The sequence below is a fragment of the Amphiura filiformis genome, chromosome 8 (assembly GCF_039555335.1).
Source record: "Amphiura filiformis chromosome 8, Afil_fr2py, whole genome shotgun sequence".
In the NCBI taxonomy this organism is placed as follows: Eukaryota; Metazoa; Echinodermata; class Ophiuroidea; order Amphilepidida; family Amphiuridae; genus Amphiura; species Amphiura filiformis.
The window spans coordinates 53,838,445-53,859,253 of NC_092635.1; the positions used below are offsets into that span (position 1 = coordinate 53,838,445).

The window sequence follows — 20,809 nt, forward strand, 5'->3', positions numbered from 1 at the left end:
CCAAAATCTTGATCAGCTGACTTTTAACCAATCAGCACGCTCGATTGCTAAATCCTCACAAAGGCGATGCCGCTTCCTGTACAACAGCTTACAACGTTACCAGTACGCGCTGAATACAATGGATAACTTCTAAATATAACTGAAGTATGGTACAAAAAATACCTTGATGTAGCCGCAAAACACGTGATTATTTGGCTTGCAAAATAATGGAAAAACAAGCTATTTATAGGGGGGAAATCCCGTTACAATACCAAGAACTTCATTACAACTAAATTGCTCAAAGTTACTCCTGCACGTAGTCTCTTGTGATGTACCCTGTATGTCATGAAATAGGGAATGTTACCTGTATAATCATGCAATAGTTTGTTTATTATGACTTTTCTGGAAATCCCCTATAATGGAAATAACAGCATCATTTGTGAAGACTATTTATATCAAGGGGAAATCCCTGAGACTGTAAAGAAAGAATGACATCACGGGAAAACCCCACAGGAAGTGATGTAAGGTGAAATGTTAATGTCTATTATTAGAACATTGGGAAAATCCAAGATTGGCTACAAAACATCATGTTGGTAGTAATTCTTGGCAGACCTGTATCGATATGATTGTAATGTGAATGGATGTAGAGCTAGCTCTCAAAAAGAGAGTAAATAAGGTTAACCAGTTAAAATCAGGATACTCAAAGAGTATTACTGAGAGTGGCCATGGAGATCATGAGTTTCCTACAGTGCTATTTAAAACAGGCTCTGAGCGATGAAGATGGATGGATGTTTTCACCGACAAGCTACGAAAATGGCCCAAAGTAAGACATAGGGTCTACTGCGGATTGTGAAGAACTTTATGGAAAATGTTTAAGTTATAATTATTATCATCTGGATACGGATCTGACAGGCTGCAATAGCCTTTATTATTGACAGAATGTCATGGGAGATTGTAAACTCCACATGTGTGTGATGGTCTTCGTGTTTCAAAAAAGAAGTACAATTTAACCAGTTTATATAGCCAATAATTGAGCTATTTTAATACAGCAACGAAGGAGATTGCGAGCACACAAATGTGCTCTTCCTCATCAAAGGATTAAAGTTCTTCTGTCGAATTGCTGGAGTTTGCTAGGTTTATGAAAACCACACATCTGTCAAATACAGCGGAGCTGTGTTAAAGAAACCTGTTCCCTGGAGAAAGAGTGATTGGTGAAAGAAACACCATTTTTGGAGAAAGCAGCGCAAGGAGATATATTTTTGGAAAAGCAGCGCAAGAAGATAAGTGATTGGAGAAAGCAGCATCATTTTCGTGTGCGGATTTCATATGCAAGGATATTTATAAACGCAAGTGTACAGTGGACTTCGCTGATTTTCGCAGGACAAGTGAATAAGGATATATTACATCAGTCGTCCAGAACATTGCAAGAACTCTAGGATCACCAACAAGAAAACCGCTGGTTAAGTACCGATAGAATAAAACTGTGATTGTGTGATTTTATTATATGCAATTGTTGTTATGTACCAATCATACTTTGTTTTCAATTAAAGACTTAGATTTTGTTAGCTTAATCAAACAGTGTATTTGTGTTGTGCATTCGTGGGAGTTCGGGTAAAAGGTGATTTTGGCCTTGAGTCAAGTACGACTTGTAACACTCTCTCTCAATGTTAACAGCAACTCGAATATTCCGGATTTTCTGATCAAAGTATTCACTGAAACGATTGGCCAGGTTCTTCTTTGAATTGTGAGAAGGAAGAGCTTTCGAGGGTTTGTGAACAGAAAGTTGATTGACAAGTTTGAACATTTGCCGGGTTTTACATGTTGAAATCTGAGTACAATGGTATTTTCCGTTTATGCATTTTCCAGATCTTTCTTGTACTGACGACACTGATTGCGAAAAGCGTCTTCATAAACACTAAGCAAGTTTGGATTTCTGCCACTTGTGCTCAAGTTGTCGCTTAGCTCTATTTTGATGCGCGAACAGATCGGTGTACCAAGGAGCTTGCAGACATAGACTCGTTGCATACGTAACGATTTGTTATGTATTGTGTGTCATTGGTGTACATAAAAAAATTAAATATCCATCTGAATCATAGGTGTAAATTGGACAGCAATCTCTGAAAATAATCAAGATAATTAGCAACTTTATCGTCATGGTAACAAATCTGACGCAACCATGTGTAACATAGTTGTTACGTAGCGTAGCATTAAGTAAAGTTTAGACAATTTTATACAAGTTTAACCACCTTTGGTGGGCAACTTTTGCAACTTTGAGCAATGTTATGCATTTTTGGCAATTTATATGACATTTCCCCCGTGACATGATGGGGCCTTTTACAAATGATTTACTCTTTTCATACAAGTATCTTATACCCTTGATCCGATAAACATTCAAGATAAGAGGAGTTCTTGTATATCGCCAGTGTACAAATGTATACACACTGACGTGAACACTAGAAATACAAGCTGTGTCAACATAATTGGTACCCATCAGTCTGACCCATCAAAAGATCCAATTAATATTTTATCACAAGTCACTATTACCATGATTACTAAACATTCTGGACATTTCATGATTATCCAAAGTTGCATTTGAAGAGACGGGCTTTTCAATAAACGTCAAAAATGATGGTTACCAATCATTTTGATACAACCTGTATCATTAATATACAAAGATCATTAATATACAAAATAAAAATCATTTGGGCCCTGAGATAGACCCTTGCGGGATATCGCATAACCAAATAACACTCTTTTGCAGATCTCACATCATTAACGTAGACACGTGGTTTCTGTTTAAACTAATCAATAATTAAATTATCATTTGTTTTAGCTTTCTTTACTCAGAGTAGCTTCTTCAATTTCAAAACACTGATTTCCAAGGAGGCCATGCATTTACAAAGATGCATCAGTACAACTTGATGGGATTTCATCAACACCTACCCTCCTGTTGCTTGATTCTATTATCAGGAAGTGAACTATATATTCAATTAAGTTATACAATTCACTCGGCACTTTTGTTTTTGCCCGTAACAACTCCATACCTTCTTTGAGTCTAATTTGTTCTTTACCCGTAATTGCATAAACAATAAAATGGTCATTGTACCATTGTACAAAATACCACATTCTGAATGTTTCACTGAAGAATAGATCCTTATGCTAAATGCTTGAAGTGACCGTCTTTATCGTAACTTTGGGCATCACATTTCCCCGCCCATTTTTTGTCACCTTGCTGCGCTTGTGGTTGTCTGAAATAATTCGTTATAGGTAGAGCAGCAATAAATAGAGAACATATCATGAAGCAGCCAGCCGCCAAGTAGAACGGGAAATTGTAGCTACCGGTGGTATCATAAAGAACTCCTGTTAAAACAAAAAAACAAACACTTTATATTTCCATGAGCATGATGAGAGTGAATAAAACTTTCTTTTCAATAACACAATGGATAAAAATTAAGAACGCTTTGCGCTAATTTTACATACCGCGAAACACACACACGAGCGCACCCCCTGCACCCAGGGGGGGGCACTCCAACTTTGGAGGTGACGCGTATGTAGGGCTGTTAAGACCCCCTTTTTCAGCATCGCTGTCACCCAAAGACCCCATATTTTTTACGAACACATGCTCTGTCCATGCTCTGTCACCCAAAGACCCCTATTTTTCCATTTGATCTGTCACCCAAAGACCCTTGCAAGTCCAATTTGAACAGCAACTTTCATTTATCATGGATTTTGTTACTTATTTTGAAAAAACAAGGAAATTTGAAGCCAATTTTCGAGGTTTCTGTGGCGCTTTTTCGGCTCTCACCCAAAGATTCCATTTAAAAAAAGGTCATGTTCTCACCCAATGACCCCATATTTTTCACATTTTGCTCTCACCGAATACCAAAATCATGCTCTCACCCAATGACCCCATATTTTTTACATTTTGCTCTCACCGAATGCCCCTTAGTGCGAAAGTGCCAGCCCTACACCTATATCCATTTCATATTGAAGTGCCCCCCGGCCTGCACCCTTCAGAGAATAACACCACATAGCCTCATACTGCAGTTACTGTCCGTTTTCCTATACACAATACACAGTGCTCTTTCCCATTGACGCGTGACCTCTACAAATAGCCCTACGTTAAAAGTATGGGGATATGACTAGTTAACGTCGCTGTGTGAAATAACCGGCCAATATTAAAAGTACTCTTCTAAAGTTCTAGAAAATATAGTTTTTAACATGTCCTAAATTTTTAGCTAATTTAGATGTTTGGAAATATTCGTACTTTGGTGTTTTAGTTAATGTTATAGGTAATAGTACATTGCCTAGTTAACGTCGCTGTGTGAAAAATAACCGGCCAATATTAAAAGTACTCTTCTAAAATTCTAGACAATATAGTTTTGTAACATGTCCTAAATTTTTAGCTAATTTAGGTGTTTGGAGAGGTCGTACTTTTGTGTTTTAGGAAGGATATGTAAACGACAGATAACACCAAAAATATGAAGAAATTATTTCCAAACCGTGTTAAGTCAACAATCATTATGTTGCTCATTTTCAAGAATGCTGGTTTACAAAAAGCACGCCATTGTCTCATTTCGTGAACAATAGTACACATACCATTGTTTCCTTTCGTTTCCTTTATAATCGGTTACCCAACTGAAGCTATAATACAAACTTTATTGCGATATCGCACATGAAAACAGTCACATGTGCACAGCCAGAGAAGATCCGATTTAATCAGTTGAGCTGTTTCAATGAGTGTTATCTTGGTTTAATAGCTTTTAATGGGGTTAAGTCCTGCAAAGGTCGAGATGAATTCTACTGTAGACATGACTGCATCATGTACTCCAGCACCCCCTCACCCTTGAAACACAGCCCCACGGATCCACACCACGTCCCCGGACATATCCACCCCTCCGCACACACCCCCACTACACACACCACACCACACTACACACCCCATACTAGTATGCCCACGCACCCCATTGATTATAATTGTCTAAGGGCTCGGTTTTAAATTGCCTAAAATCTTTAGCCCTTTTATGAAATTTCACGTATGATGTTCAATACGACAATTTTCATATGATGGTCGCTTTTTCCTCCTAGCTACACACACTCTAAGCTCATGTCATTATAAAGTTTACTTCGAGGACTGTTAAATATCAAAAATATCAATTTTGATTAATTTGCCATAAAATTAATATTACCTTATATCTTGAATTTTAAAAAAAATGATATCAGAAGGACATCACTCGTATTTAGAATGCAATTTGGTGTGTCTTACGTGAACTCAGTTCCCACAAAAAATGCTATGCGAAAATGACCGAGCCCTTAAGAAGATTATAATCATTATTTGTGGATCGAAACAAGAATTTCTGTTAAAAATCTCTTCATGCATTTTCAACACACGTGATTGTGACGAAATAGTTAAGTTCCAAGGTGAGCAACAGACCAAAGTATTCAAAAACAAAAACCCAAAGACTTTTCATTGTGACTTCACCATCGCGTAAATTTACAAAAAAAATATTATGTGTATTGGTCTATTTATTCCTATCAAAACTTATTCTCTATATCATTTATATGATTTTTAAGATGTCGCCTTTGGACAGCTAGATGATATACCTGTCAAATATGATCCAATGATGATTCCACTTCCACACGTAAGGAGCATCCAGCCCACGGCACCAGAAACATGATCAACTCCTACGGATTCTTTTGCTATAATAGGTGTAGTTGAATGGTAAACTCCAGCTGTTACGCCGATGATGACCCCAACAGTCATTAAGAATGCATACGAGTCCGATAACGGGGTAACAGCACAGGCAATTCCACATACAAGATATGACATTGCTGTTAGTCCACAGCCAGACAGTATATGGTGATCTATAATGTAACCGTGGGTTAACCTGGATATCAAAGAACCGATTCCGATGGCTGAGACAAGGTACGCTGCATTAAGATCTGATATACCAGCTTCCACTGCTCTTGCTGAGAAATAGTGGAAAGCGATTATGTACACGCCATATAAATAAAATGTAATTAAGGTAAGGACGAAGAAGCAATTCTTCAGAAGATGAAAGTCCCAAATTTCTGAAATGATTGCAACAATTTTACTGTTTTTGATTTTCTTTATGCACCCGGCCGTGGTTTGAGTGCTAATTGGATTATTGACACTGTGTTTCCTTACAAATTCCAAATTAGTTGGTCTGTACAGCGCGGCACATACACCTATATTGGCCTCTAGTCCAGCTAGAATAAGGATAGCCCCTTGCCAACTGTAAGTGGTTATCAGTGTCTGTAGGAGTGGTGGGAGGGAAAACATTCCAATAGCAGACCCAGCAGATACAAATCCGTTCGCTTGGGCAAGTCTTCGATCAAAATAACAGGTCAATATTACATAGGAGGGTTGGTAGCTTAATCCCAGTCCTACGCCTGCAAAGAGATGACAAATTTACACGGAAAGAAGTTGAATAAAAGTGGATTATGTAAACATGCAGAACGTATCACAGCGTTTGCGAAAAAATGTATTAAATTATCTGATTTAAAGTGAGCAACGAGACACATAAAATTGCGCTGTCTTTAAACTTGCATATATACAATAACAAAGAAAATAGCTTTACCACGTTTACACACATAAGAGCAGATTATATTTATATCAGGGTCGTTACTAATGACTTTGCGTCAGCTTTTTATCGGGTACGTACTATGAGATATCAAAATATTAATTTGAACCGGTTTGGAACTCGGAATATTAGATATTCCTCGGTTCCAAAGCACAATCTTTTGATATTTCATAATACCCTCAAAACAAATGATGCACAGTCATTTCGTGTGCGACTGAGAATAACCTAATGTGTTTGGTTTGTTTTTGTTTTTAGTAAGCTTTCGTCAGGAGTAAATCTGACTTCTTCAGGATATGTAGGCTGCCCCTTGTCTACTGATGGCTCTGAAAAGTGCCGTTCACTGAAGACTTCCCTTGTAATCAATGAAAAAGCACACCTCGCCTATTTGCCAATATGAAAGTTTTTGGTGGCTATGAAAAGAGCCGTTCACTGAAGACCGCCCTTGTCAACAGAGATAAGTAATAACTGGTGGCTCTTGTTTTGCTTTTAATCCTAAATTTCACATACCGGTAGTCTTTTTGGACCTCCGATTCCCCATATGGATAAGGAATAGGGATGTGCATAATATTTGTGAGGGAAAGCGCATTACCTGCTACGGCAAATGTTACATAAAGCTGCCAAAGACTTGAAGCCATGGACGCTGCCATAAACGAGGTACTGGTCACTATTGCTCCTACCATCACCACTTGTCTTATGCTGAATTTCTTGCATAGAGCACTGCCTAACGGACCTATCAAGAAAGAAAACATATACAATGGCAATTTGTAACCAAAATGAATGAGTGGCATTTGTGCAAATTGTTTCAAGAATTGGAGGGGGAGGGAGCCATTATGTATTCTTAGCCCCGGCACCACAACCCCTAGCTACGTCACTGATGATAATATTGACATAATCATGTTGAATTGTTTCAAGAATTGGAGGGGAGGTGCCATTATGTATTCTTAGCCCCGGGCACCACAACCCCTAGCTATGTCACTGATGACAATGCTGACATAATCATGTTTAATAATTAAAGTGCATTGTAAAGTTTTGCTGACGTACCATGTTTAGTAATTAAAGTACATAGTAAAGTTCCAAATAATATTGCAACCGATCGTGAAAGCGTAGAACACAAAGGCAGAAGTAGGGGTCGCAGAAGTTCCACTAGTGGATCATCATGTGTACATACAGTCATGAAAATAGACTTGCCGTAGAGTTCTACCATGTATACCAATCTAGCAAGAACATAGCATTAGCCTTTTCGAAGTATGGCGTACACAAAAGGAGGGCAGTCTTCAATCTGGGTACTTTGACTTACTTGACTTATCTGCACAGGACGTTGTGTCCCTTTGACCCCTGCCGAGTAAAGGTCCGTTCATACTACTGCCGCATTTGCGATGCGTTGCTTTGTGATGCCGATATATCGATTACTTTTTGCCGCAACTCAACGCAACTCGTCGCATTTCCAAGTTAAAATGTATTTAACTTCATTGCGATATCGCAATGCAGTAGTTTGCAGTACGGTGCAGTGCGGCAACGCACGGCATCGCAAAGCAAAGGAAAGCAAATGCGGTGGTAGTATGAATGGACCTTAAGCCTTCTCCATTCAGTTCTATCTGTTTCTTGTGTCTTTGCTTCATGTGAGGTCATTCCCAGGTCCCTCTGAATTTGGTCCTTCCATCTGGTTGGTGGACGACCTGGTGGTCTTTTCTTGCTGAAGTCATTAATGTAGGCTTGGTGGGGTAGCCGATGTTGAGACATCCTGAAGAAATGCCCAGCGCATTTCAAACGTCTCCGGCAGATAACATCGTTGATGGAGCTAGTGATGTTGAGACTCCGTCTGATGGAATTGTTGCGGATTTTGTCAAGTAGGGAAACTCCAAGCATTTCAAAAATCGATCGTCGATCGGATTCACGTAACGCCCAGGATTCTAACCCATAGGTGGCAATAAGGAGGATGAGCGGCTGGTAAATCCTTTCAGCGATCCGGTGATGTCATGGTTAGACCAGATGGTATTTTTCAATCTACCAAATGCCCAGGCTGCCAACTTTGTGTGCGAAGTTTAATATCCTCTTCTACTGAGTGCACACTACTACCCGGAAAGACGAAGTTAGTTACTTTGTCAATGGACATTTGGTTCAACATGGTATATCTTGGAACGTCAGACATGATTTTGCATTTTGTTGTGTTAATTTTCATTCCCCAGCTGCTGCATGCTTTTTTCCAATTCAGTCCATATCCATGAGTGTGGTGTCATCTGCATATCGGATGTTGTTAATGCACATGTCACCCATCTGCACACCTGAGCCTAGATTTATGATGTCCTTCATGACAAACTCCAGATATAGATTGAAGAGGCATGGTGAGAGAAGACATCCCTGTCTATCACCAACTAGGACTTCAAACCATTCGGTGATCTTTCCATTTACCACAACTGAGCATTGGGTTTGCTCATACATTTTTGCAATGAGGTTCACCAGTTTGGTGTCTACTCCTACTGATCGCAGACATTTCCAAAGGACCTCTCTCCATATGGTGTCAAATGGTGCTTTGAAGTCTAAACTCCTGTATATTGGAATGCGTCTTTCTTTAGCCTTTTCAAAGATTTGGCGTATTGCAAATACCGCATCTGAGGTGCCTCTCGAACTCCTGAACCCACCCTGTTCCTCTCTCAGATGGTTATCTACAGTCTGTTGTATTCGGTTAAGAACCATCCTACAGAATACTTTTCCCGGAATTGACAGGAGGGTAACAGCTCTGTAGTTTGCTGGGTCCAGTTTGTTGCCCTTTTTTGTACACGGGGGTTATTAGACCTCAACTCCAGTCTTCGGGGATTTTTCCTTCAGCACAGGCTGTGTTGCCGATCTTCAACAACATTTGCTTCAACATGGGTTCTCCTGCTTTCAACACTTCTGCTGAGAACTTATCCCAACCACACGCTTTGTTGTTTTTAAGCTTCTTGATGGCCTCTCCAACTTCATCTATGGAAAAGGGCAAACTTGTCGTAGCGGGGTTGAAGTTAAGTATAATAGCTGGAGTTAAGTATATTACAGTCTCTGGGGAATTCCGTATTCAGAGGTTTACTGGAGTATTCCTCCCAGCACTTCATTACTTCCTCTGGGGCTGTTTTCAGTGAACCATGTTTGTCTTTGGCTGCAGATTAAACTTTGGCTTTATCACCTGCTAGTTTTGTGACTTTCTTGAAGAGATCATGTTCTTTGCATGGGCTTCTTCTATTTCTTGAACGTCTTTTTCCAAGAAGTTTTTCTTTTCCACTGCTTTACTTGATATTTGACCCCTTTGTTCAGCTTCCGATAGCAGTTCTTGTTTGGAGCTGAGGGGTTGTTTAACATCAAGATTCTTGCTTTTCTTCTCAAGTGGCACATTTTCCTGTCTTCTTCAGGCAATCCATTCACTTGGCGAGCCCTCCTAATACCAACTGATTCTTCAGTAATTTTGTTTGTGGTGTCTCTGAACTTAGCCCACAGTTCTTCTACATCAGTATCCTCCAGTTGAAGCAGGGGTTCAAAAGTACCACCAATCTTGGCTCTGAACTCTTCTGCAGTCAGGGGTTGGTAAGTCTACTGACGTCATAGCTTTTTGGAGTTGTTTTTAAGCGTTTGGTTCTGACTGGTGCTGAAACCACTTTAGCGATCACTAGATTGTGATCTGAGCCCACATCAGCTGAGCAGTATGATCTGGATAGCGCTTAGTTTCTCCTGTTGAGTTATGATGAAGTCAATCATATTTTTGTATTTCCCACAAGGTGATGTCCATGTTACCTTTCTACAGGCTTTATGCTGGAAGTGGGTGTTACTTGTCAGCTTGTGGAGCATACAGAATTCCAACAGTTTCTCCCCTCTGCTGTTGATCTTACCAATACCATACTTACAATTGCGGGGGTCTATGCTTTACTGTCAGAGCCTATTTTGACGTTGAAATCCCCCCAACAGGATAAGTTTCTCCTTCTTATTGACTTTCTGAAGGTGGTGTTGTAGCCCATCATAAAATTCATCACTCTCTGAATCGCTGTGTGTAGAGGTGCGGCGTAAACATTAATGATGTTGAGTATTCCTTCCGTCATCTTGAACTTTGCTGTTAGGATTCTAGACGAGACAGGTTCATAACTGACACGGCATTTAACATGTTTAAGAAGTGGCTGTGATATTAGAAGCCCAACACCTTCTCTTCCAATGCCATCTTTCCTACATGCTAGAAGGATGATGTATTCATCTTTGTTGATGAGTGTCTCTGTTTCTGTCAGGTGTGTTTCACAGAGGCCAAGGATGTCAAGACCAAATCTTCTAACCTCATCAAGGAGGATTTCCCAATGACCTTCCGTCCTAAACGTCCTGATATTCAAGGTTCCTACATCAATACCACTGGAGCTCCTTTTCTTTGTAGGTTCCTCTACAGCAGTCTTGGTTAGAGTTGGCTGTTTTGTCATTATATTGGCTTATTTGTCATAGTGCGGCTCCTTGTATTTGAGGCCTGCTCAGCTGTGGCTTTTGTCACATTTTGTCAGGCTGTACCTGTTGAGATGGCAACCAATCATCCGGCGGATTCTTAGCAACCCTGCCACTCTGTTGCTGACGAGCAGCCACCGGGACTCGGGGCCTTAACGGGGAGTCGACTTACATGGTAGGAGTGTTGACCTGCTTTACATACTGGGCCAATGACACGGCCAATGACTTCCCAGTCGGGTGAGTTGTTACATTACTTTATTTACATAGGAGCCTTAGATATACACGTAAGGGGTCCCTATGGGTTTGTTCGGGTTTTCCTTCCCGTAAGCAATATATTCTATAGCCTTCCAGACTGCTCCAGCAGCCTTTCAAGCCATAGGCAATCTGGGTAAAACCCGGCAATTTCAAAAGACTTGACCCACAAACGACGCTTAATATAGCACATTTCCAATAATGAGCAATGCTCTTTACATGTAACAAAAATAAATAAAACAAACTATATTGACCACAGCAATGCAGAAAAAGAGAAACAAATGAAATGAAAAACAACTAATACAAATGGGTTTTTAAACAGGCTTTAAATGCACTAACAGTTGGTGATGAGCGGATGGTTATAGGAAGGTCATTCCACAATGTGGGACCACAGACACTGAAAGTTCCATCGCCGAACCTGCTGTTGTATTTCGGAGTCGCAAGACGGTTTACATCCAGAGCTGAGCGGAGACCTTGTCTCAATGGTTTGTGAATTAGATGCTATTTGTGAGGTAGTCAGGACCCAGGTTGTGAACAGTCTTGAAAACATAGGGCCCTACAGGAGAACTTTGAAAATGATGTGTTTGTTAACGGGCAACCAGTGAAGTGTGTCTAAAAGATTGAAGCTGAGTGGCGACGCGGGAGTTGGAAAATTATGCGAGCAGCTTTGTATTGCAAAGGCTGAAGGCGTGAAATGTCACCAGCCTTGCATCCAGTGAGCAGTGCATTGGCGTAGTCCAATTTGGACAAAATAAGGGCTCTCATTGCACTGCTACAGGCATCTTGGTCAATGTAACGACGTATACGCGATATGTTCCACAAAATAAAGTTCAGAGACTTGCAAAGAGCAGTTATATGAGATGACATGGTCAATGAAGTGTCAAAGGATACGCCAAGGTTCCTGATGGATATAGATGGAACAATTTCAGTGACTCCAATGTACAATGTAGTGTCAGACAGACGAGTAAAGTTATGTGGTGATGCTGCAATGAAGATTCAGTTTTTGAATTGTTCAGTTTGAGCTTATTTAGTGTCATCCATGAATGAAACTCTTTGACACAAGATGATAGTTTAAACATAGCACATGCTGCATCACCAGGAATTTTGGGATTGAAGACAAGGTACGAGAATTGAACATCATCTGCGTATAATGTGATACATTATGCCGCAATGCCGAATGATGGTAGCGACATATTGGGAATAAGCAGTAAATGCAGTCCAAACACATCCGACATCGACCCACTTGCATTAACTTGAAATTTACGATCAGTCATATACGACCTAAACCATTGAAGAGCTGTGCCTTTGATACCAAAGCGATGTTCAAACCTATGAAACAGAATGTCATGATGTCAAAGGCAGCAGACAGATCTAGTAACAGATCAAGAAGGCAGCTTGATTATCATCCAGGGCACGTGCGATGTCATCTTTTACTTTGAACAGAGCAGTCCAGGCTCGGTAGTATGTTTGTGTTTGTACACAGACTGGGAGATTTCATCAAGATCGTACTGTTCAATGTGTTCATTAAACTGGGTGATCATTGCCTTCTCGATTATCTTTCCAATAAAACTTATATTGGAAACTGGCCTGTAATTGTGAAGGTCGTTCCAATCAAGAGGTGGTTTTCTTAATTATGGGGGTTACAAAGGCTCTTTTCAGTTCTTATGGGAAAACACGAAGTTCAAGAGACTTATTTACAATATTACAACTTCGTGCAGCGCCATCCTATTGTATCCGCCATATCTCGAAAAGGCTAATTGTAGTAAGATTTAGAATGGAAAACCTCTTCATGTAATTTACACGAAGTTAGTGTTAGGGTTAAGGTTAGGGTTAGTTTAGGGTTAGGATTAGGGTTATGATTACGGTTATGATTAGGGTTATGATTAGGATTAGGGTTAGGATTAGGATTAGAGTTAGGATCTATAATTGAAGACCGAATTAAAAAGTTTGCGTCTGACGTCCTGTCAAACAGACTAAAAATGCTGTACTGCGCAGGTCGGCAACCAATCACGCCGCGCCTTTGCCCTGAGGTCAGACGCAAAGTAGTCTTCAATTATATCTTACCAACAATGTATGTGATTCCAGCAAGAAGTGACGTAATCCATGTTAACTGCATTAGAGAACCGGGAAAATACGCTGTCCGTATACATTTGACCATATATATATATAAGTACATGTATACGCAAAAGTACAGCGCTGGACGTCCGTAGCCCTCGGTGCTGGCAATATAAACAATCAATGCCTTGATCACACCACGATGTACCTCATGTCATGTTATTGACCATTACGTAATCCTTTCTGGGAATCCTTTACATTGGAAATGGGAAGCATTTTCTTTTTTGTAGAGCTGGTGAATACTGTAAACTAGAGAATGAATTGATTAATTTATGGCCTTGTTAATATATGGGAATTGTTTATTTCTGGCAATCTAGATGTAAAATTTAACCTTGCTCCCGGGCCTTGCTCTTGGAAGCAGGGCCGTTCCGATCATTAGGCCATATCACTTTTTGGTATGCTTTGGTGGAGCGCTTTGCCTAGGGCGGCAAAAATTGGAAGTATTAGGCCTACAGCAACCACTTTCTGTAATATAGGAGCCTAGTATAAATGCTGATGATATACATCAGCGTGGAAAGCAAGATCAGAATTGAAGACTAGGCCCTACTGACAACTAATAATTTGTAGTGCTAAATTCTGCGTTGCTTGTTTTAATGGGGCTGTCATTTTCTTCAGAATGGGGTGGGTCATGAATATACTGGGGGGTCATAGAATTTTTAGACCAAAAAATAGGGGTGGGGGTTATAATTTTTTCACACCAAAATTAGGGGGGGTTAGACTGGATCCTTCAGTCTTTCAACAACTACGCACGGTCATCGGGTTGTACTGTTGGCGAATAAGGCAACGTGAAGGATTGTGGAAGGCGCCGCCATTAGAGGCCAGATGGATTCAGGCTAGGGGGGGTTATAGAATTATTTAAGGGCTGGTGACTCAACATTTTCGCGCGCTGCGCGGGCATTCTTTTAACTTACGATCAAAATGTACGCACAATCTTTAGTGCTAATAATACAGGGATTTTTTTTCCTTTACACTTATGATCAAAATTTTAACGCTCTCTGCACACTTTCTTCGCATTGAAGTTTTTGCCTCCTTCGCGCCTTAGTCGGGGCAATGAATAATTTGTTGTCAGCCTGTGTATAGGCGGAACGGGGGGGGGGTTGTCAGCCTGTGTATAGGCGGAACGGGGGGGGGGGTCATAAAATTTTGACCTGAGATAGGGGGGGTCGTAAAAAAATTAGCCCGCGATAGGGGGGTCATAAAAAAATTACTCCGGTCAACGACATATTCATGACCCACCTCCTTCCGAAGAAAATGACATCCCCCTAATATAATCTATATATTGTATATAATATTTTGATTGCCGTAAACCCACTTCAAGTCAATTTGGGTTGAGGTAGTTTGGTGTTTTCCTCATGTATTTCTTTTGCTGTACAAAATGTTTTACTTTTGACTTGTGCTTTTTAAGTCACCTTTGTATAATATTTGTGTAATTTGCTTTGTTTCCTTTAATATCATGTTTATGAACGCACCGCCGGATTGGCGTGTGCCACTGTTACAACAGTGTATGTTCTAATAAATAAATAAATAAATATTTGACACCTTTGATATTTTCTCAAATAGTCTAATACTGGCCCTCAGGGTCCCAATACAGTATTATGAAATATAAGTTTCCACCTGAGAGAATTCAAAATTTCTGGGAAGATATCTTTGAAGACTTTTGTAATAAGGGGAATATGGAGTGGGAAGAAATTCATATTCGGAATTTTATATGTACTATTGAGACTCAGTTAAGGGGTGGGGTATGAACGTTTGGACAGTATTTATTGTGGGACATTAGAGCACATCAGACATATCGAATTGCATTCTGAATACGAAGAATGTCCTTCTGATATCAAATAATTTGGATTTTTTGAAATTCGCAATGTAATACACATTTTTATGTGTATGGCAAATCATTAAATGTGTATGGCAAATCATTAAAATTGAAATTTTTGATATTTAACAGTACTCGAAATAAACTTTATAATCTGATGATTTATACTTGAAGTGTATGTAGGTGGGATGAAAAGCCGACAATCAATTGAAAATTGTGACCTTTCGTATTGAAGATATGGATTTTTTTCCCAAAACACCAAAAAAAATTAGGTCTTTTTTGGTAAAAATTTATATCTTCAATATAAAAGGTCAAAATTTTCAATTAATCGTTGGCTTTTCCTCCCAGCTACATACACTTAAGAATATATCATTAGATTTACAAAATTTACTTCGAGGACTGTTAATATATCAAAAATATGAAAAATATCAAATTTTAATAATTTGTCATAAAATTTGTATTATATCGTGAATTTCAAAAAATGAAAATTATTTGATATCAGAAAGACATTCTGCGTATTCAGAATGCAATTCGATATGTCTGATGTGCTCTCATGTCCCACAAAAAATACTGTCGAAACGCTTAAAACGCTCATTCCAGATCTAGATCCCTTAAGATCTTTTTATTTTAAATTATTCCATAAGGCCATTGCTTTCAACAGCTTTCTCCACAAAATTGGGAGAAAAGATTCACCACTTTGTTTCTTTTGTGACAAATTTCCCGAAACTGTGGTTCATGTTTTTTTGTGAATGTGAAAAAGTTAAATTCATCTGGAATGATTTATTTAACCTGATAAATGACAAACTTCATTTGGATATTCAATTTAATAGTCTTATGTTTGGTATTGCTAATGACAAATTTCTTTCCTTTTTAATATTATGCAGTAAATACTACATTTACAGATGTAGATTTCAGGAAGTGAACCCTAATATTTTACTGCTTTGAAAAACTTTATTTTGATGAAACGTAAAGTGGAATATGACATTGCTTATAAAAAGGGTAAATTAGGTAATCATTTTAAAAAGTGGTGCTTTGGCCTTTGATGTATGTACATTGTAGGCCTACATGTTACAGTGTTATGCCATATACATGCATATAGACTCTGTATGATCTGTATCTATCAGAACGGTAAACTGCATTATTTGTGCATGCTGCAGTACCGTATAATATGTATTTTTTTTATACTTTTGCAGCTGTTGTTGTGATTCTCTGTGATTTTTTTTGTTTTGTTTTCTCTAATAAAAACACAATGACAAAAAAATAAAAATAAATAAATAAATAAACAAATCAGCACACGCGTGACGCCACATCCGCTTTATTATTTTCCTGCGTAAACTGATGGTTATGTTGCTGAAAGTACCAGGGTTGGCGCGATTTAAATCATTTGATTTAAATCATGATTTAAATCACGATTTAAATCAAATGATTTTTTTTTAATCACTGATTTAAATCAACTTTTTCAGTTTTTACCATTTTTGATAAATTGAAGTTAATTTCTATCTTCAATTGACTGTTTTACTTCATTTGTAATGCTTCTACACCTTTTGGATACAATTAAATACCTCTATGATGTCATTTTATCTATAGCTAAAAAATCATTTTCAAGGTGCAGAATTGTTTTCCCATGATTTAACCAAATTTTTGCATTGAGATTTTCACATCTAAAAATGTGTTTTGAATTTTTGTAAATACCTGATAGGATTGTGCATATGTCTAACATTCCACTGGTCTCTTTTGACTTTATCATGGGGTATAGCAGTTCTTGGAATTAAAAAAATCAAAAAAATCGATTTAAATCAAAAAAATCCGATTTAAATCAAATAAATCGATTTTTTTTTATTTAAAAAAATAAATAAAAAATCGCCAACCCTGGAAAGTACCGCACACCTCTGAACGATGGTCAACAATGGTCTATTGTTGTACAAGGCTCACTCAGTCATTTTAATGAGGCAATACAAACGATCGAATTTGATGTTGAAATGAGCGAAATTTTGAGTTACACCTTTTCAATGTAAAATTAATTTTCTCGGCCAAATGAAAAGCAATGATTTTCATTTTTTCAGTAAATGTCAGGAAAAACTGTCATGCTTGATACTGTATTTTTTTTTCAAATCCTTGTGTTAAACTTAGGCGTGAAATTCAGTCATTAGTGTAAGATTTTCGATTTTGATAGGCTTCAACTCTGCCCGCGAGCCTTTTTTGGACCAACCTTTTAGCTTTTCAAAGTAATATAGTTTTTTCCCAACTTTCCAACGCACATCACCGAGAGCGATAGGCCTATATCATAGTTTTGTCAGAATTTCCGTTTTGATTTCACCATTTTTTACTGCCGGCTGAAATTTTTTCAAAATCAATGCGTGAAATCTGAGGCCAGTACTATAGACGAATCCAACGAGCCAAGTCATGGTCAGGATTTGGTCGGCCATCTTTGGTTTCCCGCTAGCACCAACCTGGGGTTTTGAGCGTCCAATTGTGCAAATAAAAGCCGCCTAACACCTGGAGAAGATGCAAAGACGAGGAGGGTTAATAGAATAATATATACAATAGAGGTAATCCTGTCGCATCTATTCATACATATTCCTTTTGTTCATCCATTTGTACATCTATGAATAGATGCGACGGGATTACCTGCGGAATTATCTCTATTGTATTATTCTATTAACCCTCTCGACCTTCTCTAGGTGTAAGGCGGCTTTTATTTGCACAACTGTTGGAAGTGTATTGTGTTCTAAACTTAAATCATTCTTTTGTATACCTGTGTTTTCGCGGAAGGTGTAAAACGGGTGATAGAATGCAGTTTAAAATTTCCGCCAAGGCCGAATCATTTCACATTTTGGATGCATTGTAGCCGACGGGGACCCAACTAAAGGCTGCTAGTCAGGTGTAGGAATGCGTGTATTTGGATTCGTCTATAGCATTGTGAATCGATATCCCTGGGTGCCGTAGGAAGATTGTGGAAAACCGGCCTGGCTACGGTTGCCAGAACTTCAATATGTCAAAGAAATTCCCAGGCCTATGAGCGCTCCTATGACACTGATCATGTTAAACACGATGAAGATCTTTCATCACGTGAGTGATTAATTATTTGATCACCGTGATCATCGGACCAATGTGTTGAAATTTGCTTCTCCTCAAAACAATTTTGTCCAACATTTGGTTAAAAAAATCAACAATATTACACGCAAGTGGGCAATATTTTAAACAAAACTTTCATTTACAAAACATAAATATTACGCTGTATGTTTTATCAAGCAAACTGTTTGGAACACACTTCCAAATAACCTCATCCCCAGATTGCATCTACCGCACTAGATTTCGCACTAGATTTTCCAGGGATTTTGCTGTTTGTTTTTGTTGGTTTTTTTAAATAAGAAACCATGTTCATCGATGAAATTCCTGGTTCCTTGATCGACAAAGCACCTTTTTGGATTAATGCCACATCAAATCATGTCCCTCATCACCTGGATCATAGGCCTACTCTGCGATCGTAATAGCACCATCTCTTCAAAAGAGTTTTTAGAAGACATAAAGGCTTTTTTTTTTTCAATTTCGTATTTCAAATTCCCGCTGTATATAACACTACTTTACTTGCATGTAATGCGTATTAGTAAACAGTAATAAAATCAAAATCAAAACCAAGCAAGTTGTGTTTTTACTTCTAAGCTGGGCATACTTTTAAGTAAAACAGGTGCGAAGTAAATCTAGCAAGACCGAAATTAGAAGCATTTTGCAAAGTCAAGCCAAATAAGGGGCCCGCCGTAGCGGGCGCCCCAAAAACCATAGTCTATACGCTGGCGAAGTGACGTAGTTAATTGGATTAACTACCATAGCAATAGATGAATACAATCTTGACTATATCGCCCGCACTACAACGTTCATGTGGTACCGATGCATTGAACCATAGATGTCACAGAAATGCTAATCACTTGCACCTGTAAGATTAGTCTCTTTGAAAAGAGCAGTATTGTATTCAATCTACTATATGATTGACGACAGGTGATGAGTGCAACCAGGACCGGATTTACCCAGGAAAGTTGAAAAAGAAGGAGGGAGAACGGAATTATATCCTTGAGATAATCCCGTAGGTAATCCTGTCGCACCTATTCATAGTCCTTTATTCTCAAGTAGTTACACATCTACTTGAAAGTAGCCTTTGATGTGATGTGGGTTGCCGACTACGGTTGATTAATTTTCACTCCAGAATTGAAACCATATCCAATGTTTCTAAAGAGAATCCCTTGAAAGTATGACACGTGTGTGTTAAGTACCTGATGTTGCTCTGAAGGGATGCCACACGTGGATACTATAGAAAGAAATGTAGTTTTGTAAAGATTCCATTTTGGAACATATATTAATTATTTAGGAGAGTGTTTTAGGATTTTGTTAGAAAAGGGATGATTTTTGATCATCTATATTTTATTGTTTTATGTATTTTCCTGTCATTTCCTGCAAACCTAATAAAGATATTTTGATAATTGAAAATAGGCTGTATCATAAATCGTAGAGGTTGAAAGCGTAACCAAGCGTGCAAAATTATTATTTGCCATGGAACTTCGGTCATATTTTATTTGAAATAAACTGGATGTTAGGATCTGCATGCATGGTATGCATAGTATTGATGGTATACAGACACTGACCTTTCCCTAAAACTAGTAAGCAGCAACTTGTGTATCACACCCGTCATGGGTTCGAACCCTTTTGTTGTATTTTATTGTTAAACCTAAATAGCGTGATTGCTTTTGAATGAGCGGCAACACACATATTTTGTTTGAGGATAGCTGCCTAAATCCAAAATAATTAAACAATCTAAGTGGCTTTTTCACTGCAAATTTTTGTTTTGTTTACATCACATTTGCTGGCGTTAACAACATACCGAATGCGCCTTGACTGCGTTGGACATACGCCGCGCAGAGTTGCTCGCGCACACGCGACGCTTAATCAAGCGCCATGAATCGCAATATTTCGTGATCTGCGCATTGCCGCTCATTATTTCCCGCCAATTTACTAAGCTGTCTTGAGCCATGTGACTTTTTAGAGTTGAAAGGAGTGAAATAAATCAAGCAAAAATACAAGTAAATATTAGGAAGTTGTATTTTTATCAGTTTCAAGTGAAAGAATACATCTTAGTTTTGATAAATATCAAGAAATCTCAAATTCTGGTGTGGACGAATGTGTCTCCCCTTACTCTGGCCTTAGGTGCACATGCTTTCCTCACGGTGCGTTGGGGCCTCCAAATTTTGGCTATGTTACCACATCTACGACACTAACCAAGGTGCCAAAATCTGAATTTTGAAAATTGGAAAAATATGGCGGGGGGGGGGGTACTTGGATTATTTTTTGACGGGGATGTGTGGCTCGAGCTTCCAAACCCTTACCCATTTCCAAGGGTAATTTTACCGGAAAAGGGGACCCATATCTAAGGATTTTCAGGGAATAAGGACCCATATCTAAGGATTTGAGCTTGAAAATGGTAAAAGCAACATCATTTTTCACACATAGCATGGAAAATTTAATAGGGAGACCCATGTCTAAGGATTTTTTCTTCAAAACATAGACCCATGTGTACCATGTCTAAAGATTTTTTGTGGCAAACCTACCC

General features: G+C 38.7%; 1 protein-coding gene across 1 annotated transcript; it reads right to left on the reverse strand.

The window, feature by feature from the left end:
• Positions 1–5,548: 5,548 nt before the first annotated feature.
• Positions 5,549–13,410, reverse strand: LOC140159606 (monocarboxylate transporter 12-like). Its single transcript, XM_072183101.1, has 3 exons — positions 13,347–13,410; positions 7,174–7,314; positions 5,549–6,393 (listed from the first exon to the last, which is right to left on the reverse strand). The coding sequence occupies exons 1-3, from the start codon at positions 13,396–13,398 to the stop codon at positions 5,549–5,551; spliced, it is 1,038 nt and encodes a 345-aa protein (XP_072039202.1). The 5' UTR covers positions 13,399–13,410.
• Positions 13,411–20,809: the final 7,399 nt, after the last annotated feature.